The 18553-nt window shown below is 32.1% G+C and overlaps 2 protein-coding genes across 2 annotated transcripts; both read left to right on the forward strand.

Moving 5' to 3' along the window:
* Positions 1 to 12279: 12279 nt before the first annotated feature.
* LOC130946459 (calcineurin B-like protein 7) lies at positions 12280 to 15155 on the forward strand. Its single transcript, XM_057875216.1, has 8 exons — positions 12280 to 12572; positions 12670 to 12752; positions 12862 to 12921; positions 13078 to 13186; positions 13283 to 13335; positions 13513 to 13593; positions 13783 to 13895; positions 15031 to 15155. Exons 1-8 carry the CDS (start codon positions 12431 to 12433, stop codon positions 15089 to 15091), a joined length of 702 nt encoding a protein of 233 aa, XP_057731199.1. The 5' UTR covers positions 12280 to 12430; the 3' UTR covers positions 15092 to 15155.
* Positions 15156 to 16083: 928 nt separating this feature from the next.
* Positions 16084 to 18136, forward strand: LOC130945182 (H/ACA ribonucleoprotein complex subunit 4). Its single transcript, XM_057873890.1, has one exon. The coding sequence runs from the start codon at positions 16164 to 16166 to the stop codon at positions 17895 to 17897; it is 1734 nt and encodes a 577-aa protein (XP_057729873.1). The 5' UTR covers positions 16084 to 16163; the 3' UTR covers positions 17898 to 18136.
* Positions 18137 to 18553: the final 417 nt, after the last annotated feature.

Here is an 18553-nt window from a genome sequence, read left to right on the forward strand (position 1 = left end):
GATCATCATGTCCAGGGATTATTCCTCGCCCATCTTCTTTTGTGAATGAAATGGTAGGGAGGTCGGATGACTCTTCCCCGACCTGATAGACTCTTTTGAGATATCTTTTGCGAGAGGATTTGGTGAGTCCTCCTCCTGCGAACCCTCCTGAGATCATGTGGATATGTCTCTCTGGTGTCTGCGGTGGTGGGTCTCTTCTATCCATGTCGTCTCGCTTTCTCTTTCCGTGACCGTCCGACCTTTCTATGAGATATCTATCAAGCCGACCTTCTCTAGCCAGCTTTTCTATCACATTTTTAAGGTCGTAACAGTCGTTTGTGGAGTGACCATATATCTTATGGTACTCGCAGTAATCGTTGCGGCTTCCCCCTTTTTTATTTTTAATGGGTCTAGGGGGTGGCAATCTCTCAGTGTTACAAATCTCTCTGTATACGTCCACTATAGAGACTTTCAGAGGAGTATAAGAGTGATATTTTATTGGCCTTTCGAGACCGAGTTCTTCCTTTTTCTTGGTTTCCCTTTCCCTCTCTTTTGTTGAGGGAGGGGGCCTAAGTCGCCAACTCAGGTCTCTTAGTTTGGCGTTTTCCTCCATATTGATGTACTTTTCAGCTCTTTCCTGTACATCACTTAGAGAAACGGGATGTCTTTTAGATATGGACTGCGAGAAGGGACCTTCTCTGAGGCCATTGACTAATCCCATTATGACTGCCTCTGTGGGCAGGTCTTGAATCTCCAAACATGCTTTGTTAAATCTTTCCATATAGGCTCGCAAAGATTCTCCGATCTCCTGTTTTATTCCCAGGAGGCTCGGTGCATGTTTTACTTTGTCTTTCTGGATTGAGAACCTCATCAAAAACTTCCTTGAGAGGTCTTCAAAACTAGTAACCGACCTCGGGGGGAGGCTATCGAACCACTTCATCGCTGCTTTCGATAGAGTGGTCGGGAAGGCTTTGCATCGTGTAGCGTCGGAAGCGTCAGCTAGGTACATCCGACTTTTTAAGTTGCTCAGGTGATGCTTTGGATCCGTGGTCCCGTCATAGAGGTCCATGTCAGGGCTTTTGAAGTTTCTCGAAACTTTAGCCCTCATGATGTCCTCGCTGAAGGGATCCTCCCCACCTAAGGGTGGTTCTTCTTGTTCGTTGCGGGAGTTGCGACTTTTGAGGGAGGATTCCAACTGTAAGAGCTTTCTTTCTAACTCTTTTCGTCGTTCCATCTTCTCTTTTAGGCTCTTTTCAGTTTCCTTTTGTCGTTCTCGCTCCTGCTCTAATTGTTCCAGGCGGTTGTGGACTAATCCCATGAGTTCAGTTACATGGGGTGGTCCTTCTTTTTCTGACTCGCGCCCTTCTGAGGAGTTTACCTTCGGATTCTTTATTCCGGAAGTGCCTTCTCTGTGTTGATTATCGATTTCTTGGTGGAGGGTGAGGTCCACATCGTTGTTGCCTGTGTCCAGATTCTCTTGTTCAGAGTCTGTCTCCACATGGCCTTCTTCGTGGGATCTATCTGCCATCGTTGGATGATCTCTCAGGTCCCTGGCAACGGCGCCAATGTTACGGTGGGTAACCGGAGATTGATGGACTGGATGGAATTGGATGGCCCAATCGTCCGCGGATGGCGGCTTCTGAACTAGTCTGCACGTTGGAGCCTCCTTCCGACTTGTGCTCGTGAATGAATGGGGGTGGTACCTGCAAAGACACTCCGATGCCTAAGTTAGCAAGGGTGTGAGCAGGTCTAGAGAGTATTGGGCTTAGAGATACCTGAGGGGTGTCAGTGTATTTATAGTGGTGAGCCAATAACCACCGTTGGAGTAGTGCCATATTTTTAGGGTGTTAACCGTTCCATTATCTTAGGGAGGTTAAGATATGGCTCGAAAAGTAGTTAGAGAGATTTTAGGGGCAGTTACTCATTTGAATGAGTGCTTATCTGCCAACCATTCTCCGTCCCGACTTCTTGGGAGTAAGTCGGGTTTGACACCGACCTCTAAGTGTGAAGGTTGGTGTTTAGTAAGGCTCAATCCTCTGGACTAGGCCTTTTATTTGGACCTGGGCCTTTATTATTGGGTCAGGGTAAGAACAATTTTTTTAAAAAAAATTTATTTATATTAAATATATTTTTTATAGTTAAATTTTTAAAAAATTTAGGACTAATTCAATAATAATATAATAATGCATGACAATTAGTTTTAGTTTGTTTGTGTTGATTTGTTCTCGTAAAATTGTTACTGAATTAGTCTTAAGATTTTTAAAAAATTAGTCGTCATGGGTATATTTAATGTAAATAAAAAAAATTTTAGGACAAAATTAAAATAAAAATAAAATTTTAAAATAAAAATATACTTTATCCCTAATTTTGGCATGAATATATATGAATGGGTAAATAAGCATAATTCTAAAATATTCAAATTGTATCAAAACTAAATTTTTATTTTATAAAATTTATATTCTTTATGTTATTTTGGATTGAAGATACTTACGAGTTTATGAAGTCATTTTATTTATTTCATAAGTTTAAATTAACAATTTGAGTTTATTTATTGAATAAGTTATACTTGAAATTTTTTTTAATTTGAATAGTGTTCGGTTGTCGGTTGCCGGACCGGTCAGGTGGTTATTTGAGGGGGTGATAACGCTTCAATCGCGGTCGTGCTGGGTTTGGATCTGCCGGGTAGCCGAGTTCTCGTTGTGGAAGGAAAGAGGAGGTGCCACCTGCAAAGACACTCCGACGCTCTAGTTAGCTAGTGTGCAGGTGGGGAATATGATAGGTGGAAAAAGTGACGTACCTTGGGGGAAGGACAGGTTCTTCCCCATTTATACCGTGTCAGAGGTGAACCCTGTAAGGACAGGCCCACCTTCCTCGAAGCTTCCTCACAGCTGCAGTGGAGAGCTGTCAGAGACGCGTATCCGGGTCGCGTAGTGAGCTGCATGTGCCCGACCGCTCGGATCGGGTCATCAGTGGGTCGGGTTGACCTGCAAGTGGCCTGGGTCAGGACGTAACAAATAGCTAATAAGCTAATAATATAACTAATAAAGGTGAGAAGAGTTAATCTATTTAAAATATAAAAGTTAAGCAGTTCAATACACGAGGCACAGAACAGTATTCCCCCCAATTTAGCATCATCGGTGGTGACGACACGTTGCAGCAAAGAACAGTGTTCTCTCCGGTGCGCCGAAGCGGGGATTTTCCCGCACAATTCCATTCTCAAAATCAAATTGCAGTTTAGGGTTTCAGACATATTCAAACGAGTTGCAACTTAAAGTGTTGTCGGTAATGGTTCTATAATTCACGGGTAAGCATAGGATTCTTGCATAACTCAAGCGCCTCGATCATGACATCAAATTCCTTCAGGTTCTTTCTTTCTTTCTTATAATTTTGATTTGCTTACTAATAAAGTGGAATCTAATTTTGTTGCAAGCAAACTTCTTTGCAAATTCTGAATTGTCTGTTATCCGTCCGAATTTCTTGCCAAGTTTATTGCTATTCATTTTTCTTTTAAATTCATTTCCTGTGTTTTCTTAAACTATGCAGGAAAAATTGAAAGAGCTTGAGAAAGCAGATAATGTGTATCATTTTATTAATATCTCTGCCTCTCTCTTTTTTTTTTTGTTCTTGACCATTTTCCTTATCTTCCCTTAGGAGGAACAAGGTGTAGAACATCTCTTCAAACACTTGCAGAATTTTTCAGACAATACGTCACAGCATTTTGATATTGTGTGCATTCTTTTTTTATTTCCTATCATACCTATTATTCATTTGTTTGTTTCAAGTCATTCATGTTTCATAAAGATATATTTCCAATGAAAATTGTGAATCAAATAGGTATCTATTTAGAATCACCCCTATAGTGTTTTGACAAACCCCAATTCAATTTCTAATTGGTTTGGCTGAGCTAATTATTGCTTCACATATTTGAATTTCATATGCTTTTTATTGCTCTGTAATACATTCCATTATCACATATAAAAAGTTCTCATCGTCTCATCAAGTTTATCTATTTATTTATTTATTTAAATTATATTATTTTGGTGACTTTGTTTTAACTGATATTGTGCATGCTCTGTTTTCAGGTCCTTTATTTATTTAATTAATTTTGTTCATTGCAAGAGATCCGTTAACTCTTTTAAACCTCTATATTTAGGAGGATAGGTGGGAACATGGTAACTAACTTCATCCATTCTAATAAATTTCTTTCATCAAATCTATAATTGTCCTTTATTTATATATTTGGTCATTTATTTGTGTTTTGGCTTCTAAAGGTTCAAGTTAGAGGATAACCTTTGTACAAAGTTGACAGTAAATTGGGTGAAGGTGAGCGTCTATTGCAGCCTCTGGGTTTTCAAAGTTATTTGAAACTTTTGGTTTGAGATTAATTTTGATTTTAGTTGACTTCTACTTTTTATTTCTCAAATGGCACTAAAATTTGGGATAAGATCAGCAAAGGCAAAACATATCTTGATTTGGCAATAAATTTGGGCACTATAACTATAGCCCTTTTTATGAGTGGCAAATTCATTATATTTTCCTTTAATATCTTGATTGTAAATATCCTTCATTACACATTTCTATATTGACGAGGTAGAAGATACTAGCAGAGATAGAGACAATTGACAAAAAAAGGTCAATAAAGTTTGTTGTCATGTCTGTGTATTACAATTTTCTTCAAGATAGGTATCTTTTTAAAATAGAATTTTATCCAAAATGATTGTATATTTTAAAAAAATTAGAAAATACTAATTTTTTTATCTTACAATAAAATACATAATAGAAAATGAGTGAAAATAGAGAATAAAAATGCCAGATAAAAAGAGGTAATACTGATAATTTTTTATCAAGGATCTAATTCATTTGAATTAAGAAAAAGCAACGGTAAATATGGAAGAATAATTTGTAACTGATGATGTTATTGCAACAATTGATGAACTCAAAGAATTTGAAATGCTACAATGTGGTTACTATTTTGTTTCATTGTTTATTTTTCATTAGTTGAAGTTAAGATGATGGCATTGATTATTTTTAACCTTTTCTTCCTACTAGGTGCATCTTTGATTGGTTCATTTGTCAATTCAAAAATTCTTGTTGCATTTTCTGTTCTTACTGGGAAGAATTCATGCAATATTTTGAAATACAAGAGTCTGATCTTGAAGTAATTCAAGACCTTTGCTATTTTTTAGATTTCATTTGATATATACATTTTCTATTTAAGAGGCATAATCTATTGAATTTGCATTTATACATCATTAGGTAAGTACTTTAATTATTCTGTCTCTTTGACAGTGTGATTGTTTGAATTGGTGGCATGTTTTTTTGGCTATGATACCCAGATATTTATTTCATTTCATTTTGGATTTCATATACACGATTAAAAAAATCATTATTCCTTCTTTAAATTTGTGTTTATTATGCCACATCAGTCCCCAATGATTCTTTCTGTTTCTGATTGTGTGCATCAACGTTATTGATTTCATCTGATTTCTTACTTATAGTAGTTCATTTGTGAAATTCTAACGTGTGTTGACTGAAGATATGAGAGATATATCAAGGCATTTTTCTCCTTCAATCATACTCCAAGTGTAATTAATAACCAAAACTTCTATTTTACAATTCATTCTATTTTAAGCAAGAACGGAGTTGTCACAATATCAAAACAAGAAAATTTTGATGCAGCTTTGTCTTTGGTGCATCTATTCTTTTATAATATTTGTTTTATACATAAAAGAGAATTGTAATCTTACTTTAAGTTACTTACATATATCATATGTCTAGACTGATAATAAGGTAAGTGAGGTGATATAGAGTTTAAAATAGTTAAATTATGTTATTCACCTAAGGTCCTGCACTATCCCATCTAAATTGAACATTGCTAATTGCCATTGTAACTGATGCAATTTTCAATTCTCATGGCCGCATTCAAGTTTTTTTTTTACATTTTTGAACTTCTTAAATATCAGTTTGTTTATTTATTGTTGTTTTGATGGTGTCGAATGACTAATATGTGATTAATGACCCGGTTTTATCAGGTTGAGGCTTAATTAGTCACGAACCTCATCTCGCACAACACGTTTGATGAAAATGCTCCCTACACGTTCACTGTGTTATGATTTTGAGTTACGGGCTCTGAAAACATTGTTTAAGTGGCTAAAGCAAATTACAAATTCCATAGAGAAATATTTTTTTGTTGGTTTCATGGTTTAGTTGCTAGATGCAGAGGATGATCCTTAGTTGATAAATCTAATGGCTTCTTAAGATAAGCGCTTTTTTTATCTAGAGAACATTGGAGGCCAAAAAAACAGGTAGATTTAAGTCCACATGATGCTTCCAATGAACCTTAGGTAAATATTGCAAGTTTGTTCTTTCTTTTTGTTTCTTCTTCTTACATTTAATTTTTGTATTTTTAGAAATACACGCTGATGTTCTATTCTTGATGATGATTTGATTATAGAGAAGTTCTCCGCAGCAATTAGTGCGTCCATCATTGGTGTAATTAGAATGGAGATATCACTTGGAAGATATGGCATTAGGGATGTTTTTTGTTTAGTTTGTGTATAATTTTATATTCCATGAATTATGTTCTTTTGTTTCCAACTTACCAAGTAACTACAAAAAAGAGTATGTTAAATAACAATGTTGAAAGAATGGAGTTAATTTTGAGGGTATTGGGGAGTTTTTAATAAGTTAGAGTTTAATAAATGTTTGAGAGAATTGAATTAATTATGGAGAGAATTCTTTGATTAGGAACCAAAAGAATATAATTGAAATAGAACATGTAGAGTGTGTTTGAAATAATTATTTTGTCCTTTAACTATTACCACTAACTCTTTAGTGAGGATAATTTTGGTAATATTATAACTCATGAGAATACAATTGAAAATTAGACCACTTTTTGTGTGATTTGATTTAAATTGAATCATGAAAATTGAATTCTTATTAGAAATCAAATTTGTGTTACTTTTTACTACTTAAGTATAAAAAAAGAATTCTAACACTAGAGTGAATTGAAATCACAATGGTATTATTCATATTATCACTGCATCTACAAATAATACTAGAATAATCTAATATTCTTCATATCTTCCTTTTTTTTTAATTGAAATGATTACAATTTACTTTAAATTTTACAAATACTTTAAAAATAATAAAGATGATCGTTTCTTTTTTACACTAGATAAAATAACTAACAATTCCTTATATTCACGTCATTCTAATCTGTGTATGTGTATCTTCCTATCTTGCTAGTTAGTTAAATATTTGTTTCGGTCCAGTCCAACAAGAACCGGAAATCCACTTTGCAGGTTATCGACTCTCGACAAATCGTCGACCCATTTGTGTGGAAATGACCTACAGTCCTACACGTTATCCCACTTTTTGAAGAAAGTGTGGATAGTTAAGAAAAGCTTTTAGGCGGATAAATCCGAATTAGAAGGCCCACTCAAATACAAGATATAACTCCTTCAAAGTACATCATCCTTATAATTAACGACTTCATCATTCATACACTTATTTTGACATTAAAATAATCTTGCAAGTAGTTTTACCCGCCAATCTACCGACGATTGCGACTACGTCTCTTCTCACCAAACTTGCGTTCAGGTCCAAATACCTTCTCCTCTCCAGTCGTTGCTCTCGATCCGAACATTTTGGACCCTTACGAGCAACCAAACAATATTCATGTTCTTTATCAACTTTACAACATAGCACCAAGCTTTGGTTTACTTTATTTAATTAGAGTTAGGAGTTTTGTAAAAAAAATATTTCTATTCTTCTAAATACCACCCTATGAATAAAAATGTTTGGAGAAATGGAATCTAGTTATCTTTTTAATGCTTTTCATTTTAAATATTTTGGTTAAAGATGGAGAACCATACAATAAAATTGTTGTTATTAATAAAATTGTTGTTATTATTATTATTATTATACAAGTGTTCAAAACTTTACAAATTAGACAAATTCATTGTCACATGTCTAATGAGATAAGTATAAGCATGTTAATATTAAAATCAAACAATTATAATTATTATAATTACAAAAATTTCAAAATGCATCTAACGTAGGACACATGTACACGTATGCTGTATATTTTACTTAGCAGAAAATCCATCATTGATCTCCGAATGATCTTAGCCGTCCATTTTGTACCACTTGTTAATAACTTAATGAAGTCCACCTAATACATTGGATCAAATTCAAGTTGCACAAGACTTGTGCAATAAAATAATTAACCATTTCTCTCTTTTTTTTTGTGACTATATATTAACCCTTTCTTTTGTTAATTGTTTCCTTGTTTCTAAAGGGTTATTAATAAAAGATTTAATGAAAAATATTTGGGGCATTATTTTTAGGGAATAAAAAATAAAAAGTTAACAATTTGATTCATTTTCAAATTTAAAATAATTGTCATCGAGTCTTATCATATTTATATATATTGAGACTATTTGCAATATAAATATTCTTTATCAATTATCACTTCATATATAATTTTTTTTAGTCTTTTTCTATCTTTTATTTTTGTCCAACTTCTCTCAAATGTCTAAACTTTTCAAAAGAATTACTCTAACTTTTTTTTCTCATATATCTTCGTTATATATATATATATATTTGCTTTTCAGTTTAGTTCTTACACTATTTTTATTTTTATAATTAGATCTTCTCTAATATAAAAAATATTATAGTTAACTAAATATTTATCTATAAATTAAAGATATCTAGTTATAATTAAAAACTTAATTAAATCTTTGATCATATATTTTTTGAATAAATATTCTATTAATTTAAATATTTTTTATATGAAAATAACCTAATTACAAAATAAAAATAGTATAAGAACCTAATTAATAAAAAAATATAAAATTCTAATTAAAAATTTTATAAAACTATAGAGACTTAAACTTTTTTAATATACCAAAAGTTAAAGCAGCAGTTATTTTGAAACCGCAGCAAATCATATAACATTCCTTGAAAATAAGGTTATGCTCATAGTGGAATTCCTACGTGGCGTTTCTCATATTGCTCCGGGTTTGTGCGCCACAGTTCAGTGATATTTTAAATTTTGAATTCAAAATAAATTTGGAGAAAAAATTCATTCCCATTATTTACGTTCTTTGATCTTTTTTCTTTTTAATGTTTTTAATGTTTTTTTTCTTTTTTTTGGGTCAATTATTGCAAAAGATTGAATGTTTTACCTTTCACTCGTTTAAACTATAAAGCATTCTGAGATTGTTACACCTTGCACCCTCCAAAAGATAAATTCAAATTCTCAAAAAATCACAGTAGAATAATTGAACCATCAAAGTAATAAATTGATATTCTTTTATTTTCAATTACATTTGATGTGTATAATGATGACCATTTATCCTTTACAGAACCTGACACCTACACGTTTGCATAGGAAGTTATGATTGCATTTCACAACTTCTAACCAATAATTGTTTGACTTACAAATTACCCCATTTGGTTAATATTACACACAAGTTATTATAAAGCTGAACCCAAATAGATATATCCAAATAATTAATCATTTCATGGTTTGTGAAATGAGTTATCTATAATGAATAGTTGTATGTATATATATAATCCTTGAAATCTATCCTATAACATATATTGAAAAGAAGGTTATTCTCATAGTGAAATTCCTACTATCATCTATCAGGTTTATTTTCAATTTCTATTATACATATTCATCTACCAAAATTTCAATGTCTTTAATCATCATCACATTTTATATTACATTCCTATATCAAACTAATTTCATTACACCACATTTTTTATGACTATTTATCCACCAAAATTTCATTGCCTTTAATCATCATGACATTTATATTACACTCCAACATCAAACCAATTTCATTACACCACACTTTTTATGATCGTATCTGATATTTTATTCCCTTTCTCAACTTGCTTTACAATTTACATGTACACACACGCCTAAAATTTTAAAACTTGAATACAAAATTAAAATTAAAAAAGGAATTCTCTCCATTTTTTGTTTTCATTTTTATCTCTTCCTCCTCTTTTTTGGTTCTTAACTTCTACTTCTTCATCTTCAATTTCTTTTCTTTTTTCTCCGTTCACTAATTCTGTTTTTGTATATTTTTTTCTTTTTCAGTAGTTCTTATTCGTCTTCTTCTTATAATTCTTATTGTTCCTAATTTAAGTCGGAAGTAGAGATTATAAAGTTAGTGTATGCATCAAGATAGAGAATGTCATTGTACCTGATGACTCCAATTTTTAGAGGAGTCATCGCAGTGGAGGCAACCCTATCGCTGGTGGTAGGGTTGCGGCGATGGATGAGATGGCGACTGCTACGGTGGTGGACCATGCTATGGCGGTGGTGGTCGCAGTAGGTGCGGTGGAGTTCGTGGTGATTTTCAATGCTGTAGTGATGGATACGAAGGAGGAAGCGACAAAAAAGAGCATATCGCTGAAAAGTATTGAGTGGCCGCCACAAAGAGAACATGCAATGAGATTATGAAAGCAGAGAGCACACAACAACGATATATAGTGTGTTTGGCAAACCCGTACAAAGAGAAAAAAGCTTATTTTTGTTGGGTTAATTTTTTGTTTAACAAACGTAGAAGTGATTTTGTATTCAAAATCACATTTACAAGAAATAACAATTTCTTGCTTATGCCTTTTACTAACGGATTTTTAGCCATTTACACTAAACATTTATTTTTTCTTTACCAATTTTATTCTTTAGACATGTTATTGTATTATTTATAAAATTCTTATTATTTCTGTTTATATGAGCTCTCTTTTTCTATTATTTATTATTTTTATTTTTTATTAAATTTTTATTTGACATTATATATCTTTATAATTGTAATTTTTGTATATTATATTTATTATTATCTTTTTATAATATGATTTATTGATCCCATTAGGTAAAATAAATTAAACAAAAAATTAACCATAAATAATTATAATAGTAAAACCTATGGGATATTAAAAAAAAGTACTAAAAGAACTAAAAATATATTATATAAAACACATCATCAAGAACTTTTAGATTTGTTTCATCACAACTAAGGTAAATATTTAATTTTATTATTTTTAGTATTTTTTATAATTATAATTCTAGTATATATAATTTTTTATTATATTTTTTTTATAATATAGATTATGATCCCATTAAGAAAAGACAAATTAAATAAAAAATTAATCATAAGTATTAATAAAATTATAAACGTTGAATTCTAAAATAATATTAAAAATAAGATTATTGAGAGTATTAGAACAAAAATATGATGTAAAAAAATACTAAATTAATATTTTTACGTTAATACTTAAAATTTAAGAAAAAATGTAACATATTTGATTAGATACTCTTATATATAATTTATATTTCTTATTTTTAATATAAAATATATTTTACTAATTTTTTATGTGTTATTTTTATTTTAATAAATAAATATAAATTTTATTATAAAATTAATTAATAAGATTATTTAAATATCTAAATTAAAATGATAGGATAATATAAAAAATTTATTTAAGTTGATATCTATTTTAGTAATTTTGCATCTAAAAATAATTTTAAATAGTGTAATCCAAACAATATTTATTTTACTATTTTTTTAGTGTGTGACTTTTTTGTTTAGTAGAGAATTTTACTGATTGTTTGAATGTTACTTTTTTTAGTTTCATTAATAATATCATTTATCTTCAAATAATATAACTTTTGAAAGTTTGTTATCTAAATATGGTGATAATTATATTGCACTGTATTGTAGTTTTTTATTAATAAAATTTTGACATTTTTGTAAATTTGTTAGTAAATGACATAACAAATATTTTTTGTTATATTAAGGTAATAATTTGTTTATTAAAATTTTAATTTTATTATTAAATTTTTTACAAGACTTTAATATTAAATTGTTTTATTCACAACTTTATTATACAATTATATTATAATGTATTTATTATAATTATATTTTAAATTTTTATTTATAAATTCTTGCATTTTTTTAAAAAAAAAATATGCGATATAATTTAATATAAAAAATTTATATTAAAAATTTATATTAAGTAATTAATTTAACTGTATCTTAATATTAATTTTTTTTCTTATACTTATCATACCCGTGCATCTCACGGGGCACTTCACTAGTATATTTGAAGACAGATAAGCCTTGAACAATATTGGTTGTCAAGTTGAAGACAAATTGAAACTTTTGTTTTGTTTAAGGATACAACTACTTTGTTCTATGCATTTTCTCTTTCATTTAAGCATTAAGAACCTTTTTTTCTCTTTTGGTCTTTTGCAACCAGTATCTAGTTCAAGAAACTGGTTGTAAATTGTAATAAGTAATAACCATTGTTGATTATATAGTGTGTCAATTGTGGCAGTTAGTTATTATTGCTGTGGTTGAAGAACTTCACAATAGGGTTATCTTGTGTGAGCAAATTTTTGAGCTGGAATAAGATTTTGGATACAATAATGGGATGCATACCCTCAAAGGTAGCAGAAAATAAGTCTCTGGATACACAAACAGTGCAAAATATGACCAAACTACCCTCAAAAGGATCACAGCATAGACCTCACCATGAAGATTTTTCTTTTCTTGCTTCTGAAACACCCTGTGAGTAGATACATACATACATAGCTTCCTTTCATCATGAACAACATAATTATCTGGTCAAAATTTGATTTTTGAACTCATTTGTTATGTGGGGCAGTTAGTGTAAGTGAGGTGGAATCATTGTATGAGTTGTTCAAGAAATTAAGTGCTTCAATTGTAAAAGATGGATTCATTTCAAAGGTATCTGGTTTCTAAGTCAAATTTTTTTTCAACTTCTTATGTTTATTTCTTAGTGTACTTAATAACACTATATTTTTTTCTTTATTTTTCTAATACATGAATTTTTCAGGAGGAGCTTCACTTTGCTCTTTTTAGGAACAGTAATAAGAGAAATCTCTTTGTGGATAGGGTGAGTGAATTGAATGAATCATTTTCATTCAGAATGTTTAAAATTTACATAAGAATTCAAGAATAATGAGTAAACAGATTTCTGATAGTGTTATCTATAAATTGTATTGTAATGACCATATATGAACTTAAGAAAATTTGATTGATTCTGTTGCAGATATTTGATCTTTTCGATGTCAATCGCAACGAACACATTGATTTCGGAGAATTTATCCGATCCTTGAGTGTTTTTCATCCAAGAACTCCTGAAGCAATCAAAATAAGATGTAAGAACTAAGAAATTTGAGTTTAGCAGAACAATAGAGTAATATCATTTGCATATTCATGCTTAGGACTTAGCTTATTTTCTTCTTTTTTTGCAGATGCATTTAAACTCTATGATTTGCGTCACACCGGTTACATCGAGCGTGAAGAGGTAAATTAAATTAGTAATCACAAAATTGTTTGAACATAGTTTGGGAATCTGTATAATCAACATAAGAAAATATTGAACTTGTGACATAATGGTTGTGTATGATTATGAACTTGAAGTATTCTTAAAATGAAGTGGCTGCAATCATTTAACTTTGGAAAACTTGTGAAAATTTTTTAGTTGAAGGAAATGGTGTTGGCGATTTTGGTTGAATCTGATCTGACTCTCTCTGATGAAGTAGTCGAAACAATCGTGGACAAGGTTTGTTTCTTGCCAGTGAAGTTATTAAATTCTCGAGTTAACTCGTAGGATCATAAGAGTTTACAAGTTTATTTCTGAGTTTAGTTTTATGATTTAAGTTTACCTGAACAATTCTTGAGTTTGATCACCTGAATCATATCTTAATTATTTTTCTATTATAAGGATTGATTTTCTTGGAGGTGTTGACAGACATTTGTAGAAGCAGATTCAAAAGAGGATGGAAGAATTGATCTGGAAGAATGGAAGGAATATGTGGAAAAGAATCCATCATTACTCAAGAACATGACTCTTCCTTATCTAATGTATGTTTCAAATACTATAATACAACAAAAATGCTATTCGTACAACAAAATCAACTACTAAAATTAGTCACCAATGTATTTTTGTGTATAAATACATGTGTAGTTTAATTTATTTTCAATGTATATTTATATTCCAACACATATTTTATACTGGTGGCTGATTTTGAGAATTGATTTTAGTGTACATATAACATGGTCAATAATACAAACCATATTGTGTAAGGAAAAAATAATTAGAATAGGAAAGAATTAATCAACGAGAAAATGAGGAAGAATTAAGAGGGAGCGATAATTCTTTGAAAAAATTGAAGAAAAGGAAATATATCCATTACTAATTCAATCATTTTGAGAATGGATCCTCTCAAATTTTTTGTTTCACTTGAGAGGGTAAAATTTTTTACCATATATCTTGTGGGTGAGACCAAAAGAAAATATAAAAGAGAAAACATTAAAGAATTAGAGATCACACTTTATTTTCTTAGTTAAAAAAAATTTGAAAGGATCTATTCTCCTACGCTTTTCATTACATTTTTACTCTATCTATTTATAGTAAATCAATTACTACTAAAACTATCTTAATTGAACACTGACCCTACTTACTTATTATATATTGCCTCATGACTTCTTCTTTTTTTTCCTTCTTCTTCTTTGAATTGTGCTCAATTAAGTGGTTTTAGAATTTGACTATTTTTTGTATAGTTTAATTTTGATACATTTTCAAATTTAAAAAAATTTATCTTGGACTTATGTAGTTATGTATAGAGATGACTCTTCAAATATTGATTTAAAAACAAAGCTATTTTTGCTAAGATAATATTAGATATTTTAATTATATTATTTGTATACCAAAAATCACTTATTAATTAGTCACCATATATAGAAATATGTATTTGACATATCATAATTTTTTTTATTATACTACTGCAAATAAATTTGATTACTGATCTATTGTAGATTTAATTATTTTACTATAATAATTTGATTATTTTGATTATTAATTATTCAATTAAAAAAATTTATGAATTAATATCTATAAATACAAACAAATATATAATGATTTATTTTAGTTACATGAAAATTTTTTAAGATATATACATAATGTTTTTCTAAAGCACTATTTTTATGCCAATTTCAGGGATGTAACTCTAGCATTTCCCAATTTCGTGCTGGATGCAGAAAAGGAAGAATCACACTAAAAGCTTCGAATGCATAGTATTGAACCAAAAAAAAATGTTATAATGAAGATCATGCTAAATTGAATTGGGTCGTATCTAAGAAATAACAAGAAAAATTTTCTCTCTCTCAACTTGAAAATTCATAATAAATTGCATTGACTTATCCAAAAGATTTTACTTCAATCTAGAGTTTGGCTATTCAGTTATTCGCCCTCTATTTTCGGCAGCATAAACTCGAAAGAGGTATGCACTCTACATGCTTATGATAAAAACTATATAAATTGAAATTTAGAATAAAATTTGACAAAATTAATAAGGAACAGTACGTGTAATGGATAAATAGAATACAAATAAATGAAAGTCGATTAAGTTGGAATTGATTCATTTCAAGTCAACATTGAATAGTCAATAGATTTAGTTTATTTTAGATTAGATTAAATTAAAATAATCCTCATCTATAATAGAAGTGATTATGTGAATCAGGTAAATTCATCGTACATATTTGGTGTTTATTATCAAATTAAAACAACTTGGTTTTACAAGGATGCCAACATATTACTTATTCAAATGGCACACTAGCACATTAGAAGAACTAATTTTGCTAGAAAAAAAACCAATAAAAAGTTTATATATCTAAAGATTAAAATGTATTTCCACTTTCAGGTTATGAAATTTTATTTTTCCACAACACTTAATCGCTTAATTATAATTAATTTTATGTTTCTGAATTATATAAAATATATATACAACTAAGCAATGAATTACTGCATATATAAAATAACAGTCGAATCTTTAACATTTACTAAAATAAATGAGAGAGCTAATTGTTCAGCAAACTTAAGTTGGTTCACTTGTTAACACCTAAAAAAAAAAGTATGGGCTATAAGCCCAACATGGTATGTTGAAAAATGGTTATTGGGCCTAAAGCCGAAGAAAAAGCCCATGATATCCCTAAACCCTAAACAGTTTCCTGAAGCAGTATCTTCTCCCCTACAAAAACCTCCATTTCCATCACCAAAACCCTACACCTCTTTCCTCCACTTCATTCACCTCACTCTGCCTACACTCCACAAAACCCTAATCCCCAACTACCATGACGGAGCTCGACCATTCTCTCTCCGAGAAGAAAAAGAAGAAGAACAAGAAGCACACCGATGACGACACCACCACCACCACAGACACCACCGTCGCCACCGCCGCTGACTTCATGATCAAGCCGCAGAGTTTCACCCCAACCCTCGACACATCACAATGGCCAATCCTCCTCAAGAACTACGACCGCCTCAACGTCCGTACAGGTCACTACACTCCGATCCCATCCGGTTACTCTCCGTTGAAGCGCCCCCTCCCCGATTACCTCAAATACGGCGTTCTCAACCTCGATAAGCCCGCCAATCCTTCCTCCCACGAGGTCGTCGCTTGGATCAAGCGCATCCTTCGTGTCGAAAAAACCGGCCACAGCGGAACCCTAGACCCTAAGGTCACCGGAAATTTGATCGTCTGCATCGACCGCGCAACGCGGTTGGTGAAATCGCAGCAGGGCGCAGGTAAGGAGTATGTGTGCGTCGCCCGACTCCACTCCGCCGTCCCTGGTGACTCGACTCGAGTTGCCAGGGCTCTGGAGACTCTGACGGGCGCTGTGTTCCAGCGCCCGCCGCTTATCTCCGCCGTTAAGAGGCAGCTTAGGATTAGAACTATTTATGAGAGTAAGTTGCTTGAGTATGATCCTGATAGGCATTTGGTTGTGTTTTGGATTTCTTGTGAGGCTGGGACTTATGTTAGGACAATGTGTGTTCATTTGGGTTTGATTCTTGGTGTTGGTGGCCATATGCAAGAGCTTAGGAGGGTTAGGTCTGGGATCATGGGGGAGAAGGATAACATGGTTACTATGCATGATGTCATGGATGCTCAGTGGGTTTATGATAATTATAGAGATGAGAGTTATTTGAGGAGGGTTGTTATGCCGCTCGAAGTGCTGCTGACTAGTTATAAGAGGCTTGTTGTTAAGGATTCGGCTGTTAATGCGATTTGTTATGGTGCCAAGCTGATGATTCCTGGATTGTTGAGGTTTGAGAATGATGTTGAGGTTGGGGAGGAGGTTGTGTTGATGACGACTAAGGGAGAGGCTATTGCGTTGGGGATTGCAGAGATGACAACTGCGGTGATGGCAACTTGTGATCATGGTGTGGTTGCGAAGATTAAGAGAGTGGTTATGGATCGGGATACCTACCCGAGGAAATGGGGGTTGGGCCCGAGGGCTTCGATGAAGAAGAAATTGATTGCAGAGGGGAAGCTTGATAAGCATGGGAAGCCGAATGAGAAGACACCGCAAGAGTGGATGAGGAATGTGGTTTTGCCGACAGGTGGGGACAGCATAATTGCCGGAATGGCTGCTTCGGTTGAGGCAGATGGAGAGGGGAAAAAGAGGAAAGCTGCAGAGGCCGATGGTAGCCCTGCGGCTGTTACTGCTAAGAAGGCTAAAGTTGAGGAAGTTGAGAAGGTTGAAGTGGAAGAGAAGGTGAAGGTTAAGAAGGTGAAGGAGGATGTTGTGGATATTGAGGTCGAGAAGAAGGAGAAGAAGAAAAAGAAGAAGAAGGATAAGGAGAATGAAGTGGCATCTTCAGATGAGGAGAAAACTGACAAAGAGAAGAAAAAGAAACACAAAGAAAAGGAAGAAGCTACTTCACCGGAGAAAGATAAATCTGAGAAGAAGAAAAAGAAGAAGGACAAGCATACTGAGGAAAATGGAAAGGATGGTAGTGATGCTGACAGAAGCGAGAAGAAGAAGCATAAAAAGAAGAAAAATAAAGATGCAGATGAAGAATAGGCAGCAGATATGTACTTAGGAAGTTTGGTTGGTTAATCACTTCTCTCTGTTGTCCATCTTCCAAAAAATTTTCCCAGTTTGCATTTAGGATATGCACTTTATCTTTAATACCTTGATGTTATTGGTAGTCTTTTTTGCCTTTCGTCAATAGTTATGTTTCAGAAAATTTGTGGTATGCTTATATGTACTCTGGTTAACTTTGTATTGTGTTTTTGAATGAGCATCCACTAATGGTTATATTGGCTGGCGAATATCTGTAGGAACTTCAAATTTAAATTGTTTTGATTTATCATGATTCATGATTGACCTATTTCAGGGCCCGAATTTTCCTGCACTGTTTTATTGATTGACATGAGATGTTCCTGTTTGATGTTCACTTCATTGTTGTGGCTCACATTATGTTTTGTGAACATGGTTGTAGATCCTTTTTCTGCCAAGAACTACTTTTCTCCAAGAATTAATTGTGTTCCTTTTGTTACCGTTTCGATATAATATACTTCTTCACATTCACAATAATCAGTAGCAGTGTGTTACATTGAATTTGTTTCCACTGCCATAAGTAATTCTCTATCATGTGGCCACAAATTACCTGATTGAGTTGTGTGCTGTAATTATTTACCTTGTTTTGATGGAAATCTGAAAGTATTTGCAAACAC

The sequence above is a fragment of the Arachis stenosperma genome, chromosome 8 (assembly GCF_014773155.1).
Source record: "Arachis stenosperma cultivar V10309 chromosome 8, arast.V10309.gnm1.PFL2, whole genome shotgun sequence".
In the NCBI taxonomy this organism is placed as follows: Eukaryota; Viridiplantae; Streptophyta; class Magnoliopsida; order Fabales; family Fabaceae; genus Arachis; species Arachis stenosperma.

Excerpts from the sequence above, each read along its gene's own strand:
- LOC130946459 (XM_057875216.1), top strand. The coding sequence starts at position 12,431 with ATGGGATGCATACCCTCAAAGGTAGCAGAAAATAAGTCTCTGGATACA. Across the intron at positions 13,594-13,782 it reads TCGAAACAATCGTGGACAAG|ACATTTGTAGAAGCAGATTC; the intron begins GTTTGTTTCTTG and ends AGGTGTTGACAG. Across the intron at positions 13,896-15,030 it reads ATGACTCTTCCTTATCTAAT|GGATGTAACTCTAGCATTTC; the intron begins GTATGTTTCAAA and ends TGCCAATTTCAG.
- LOC130945182 (XM_057873890.1), top strand. The coding sequence starts at position 16,164 with ATGACGGAGCTCGACCATTCTCTCTCCGAGAAGAAAAAGAAGAAGAAC.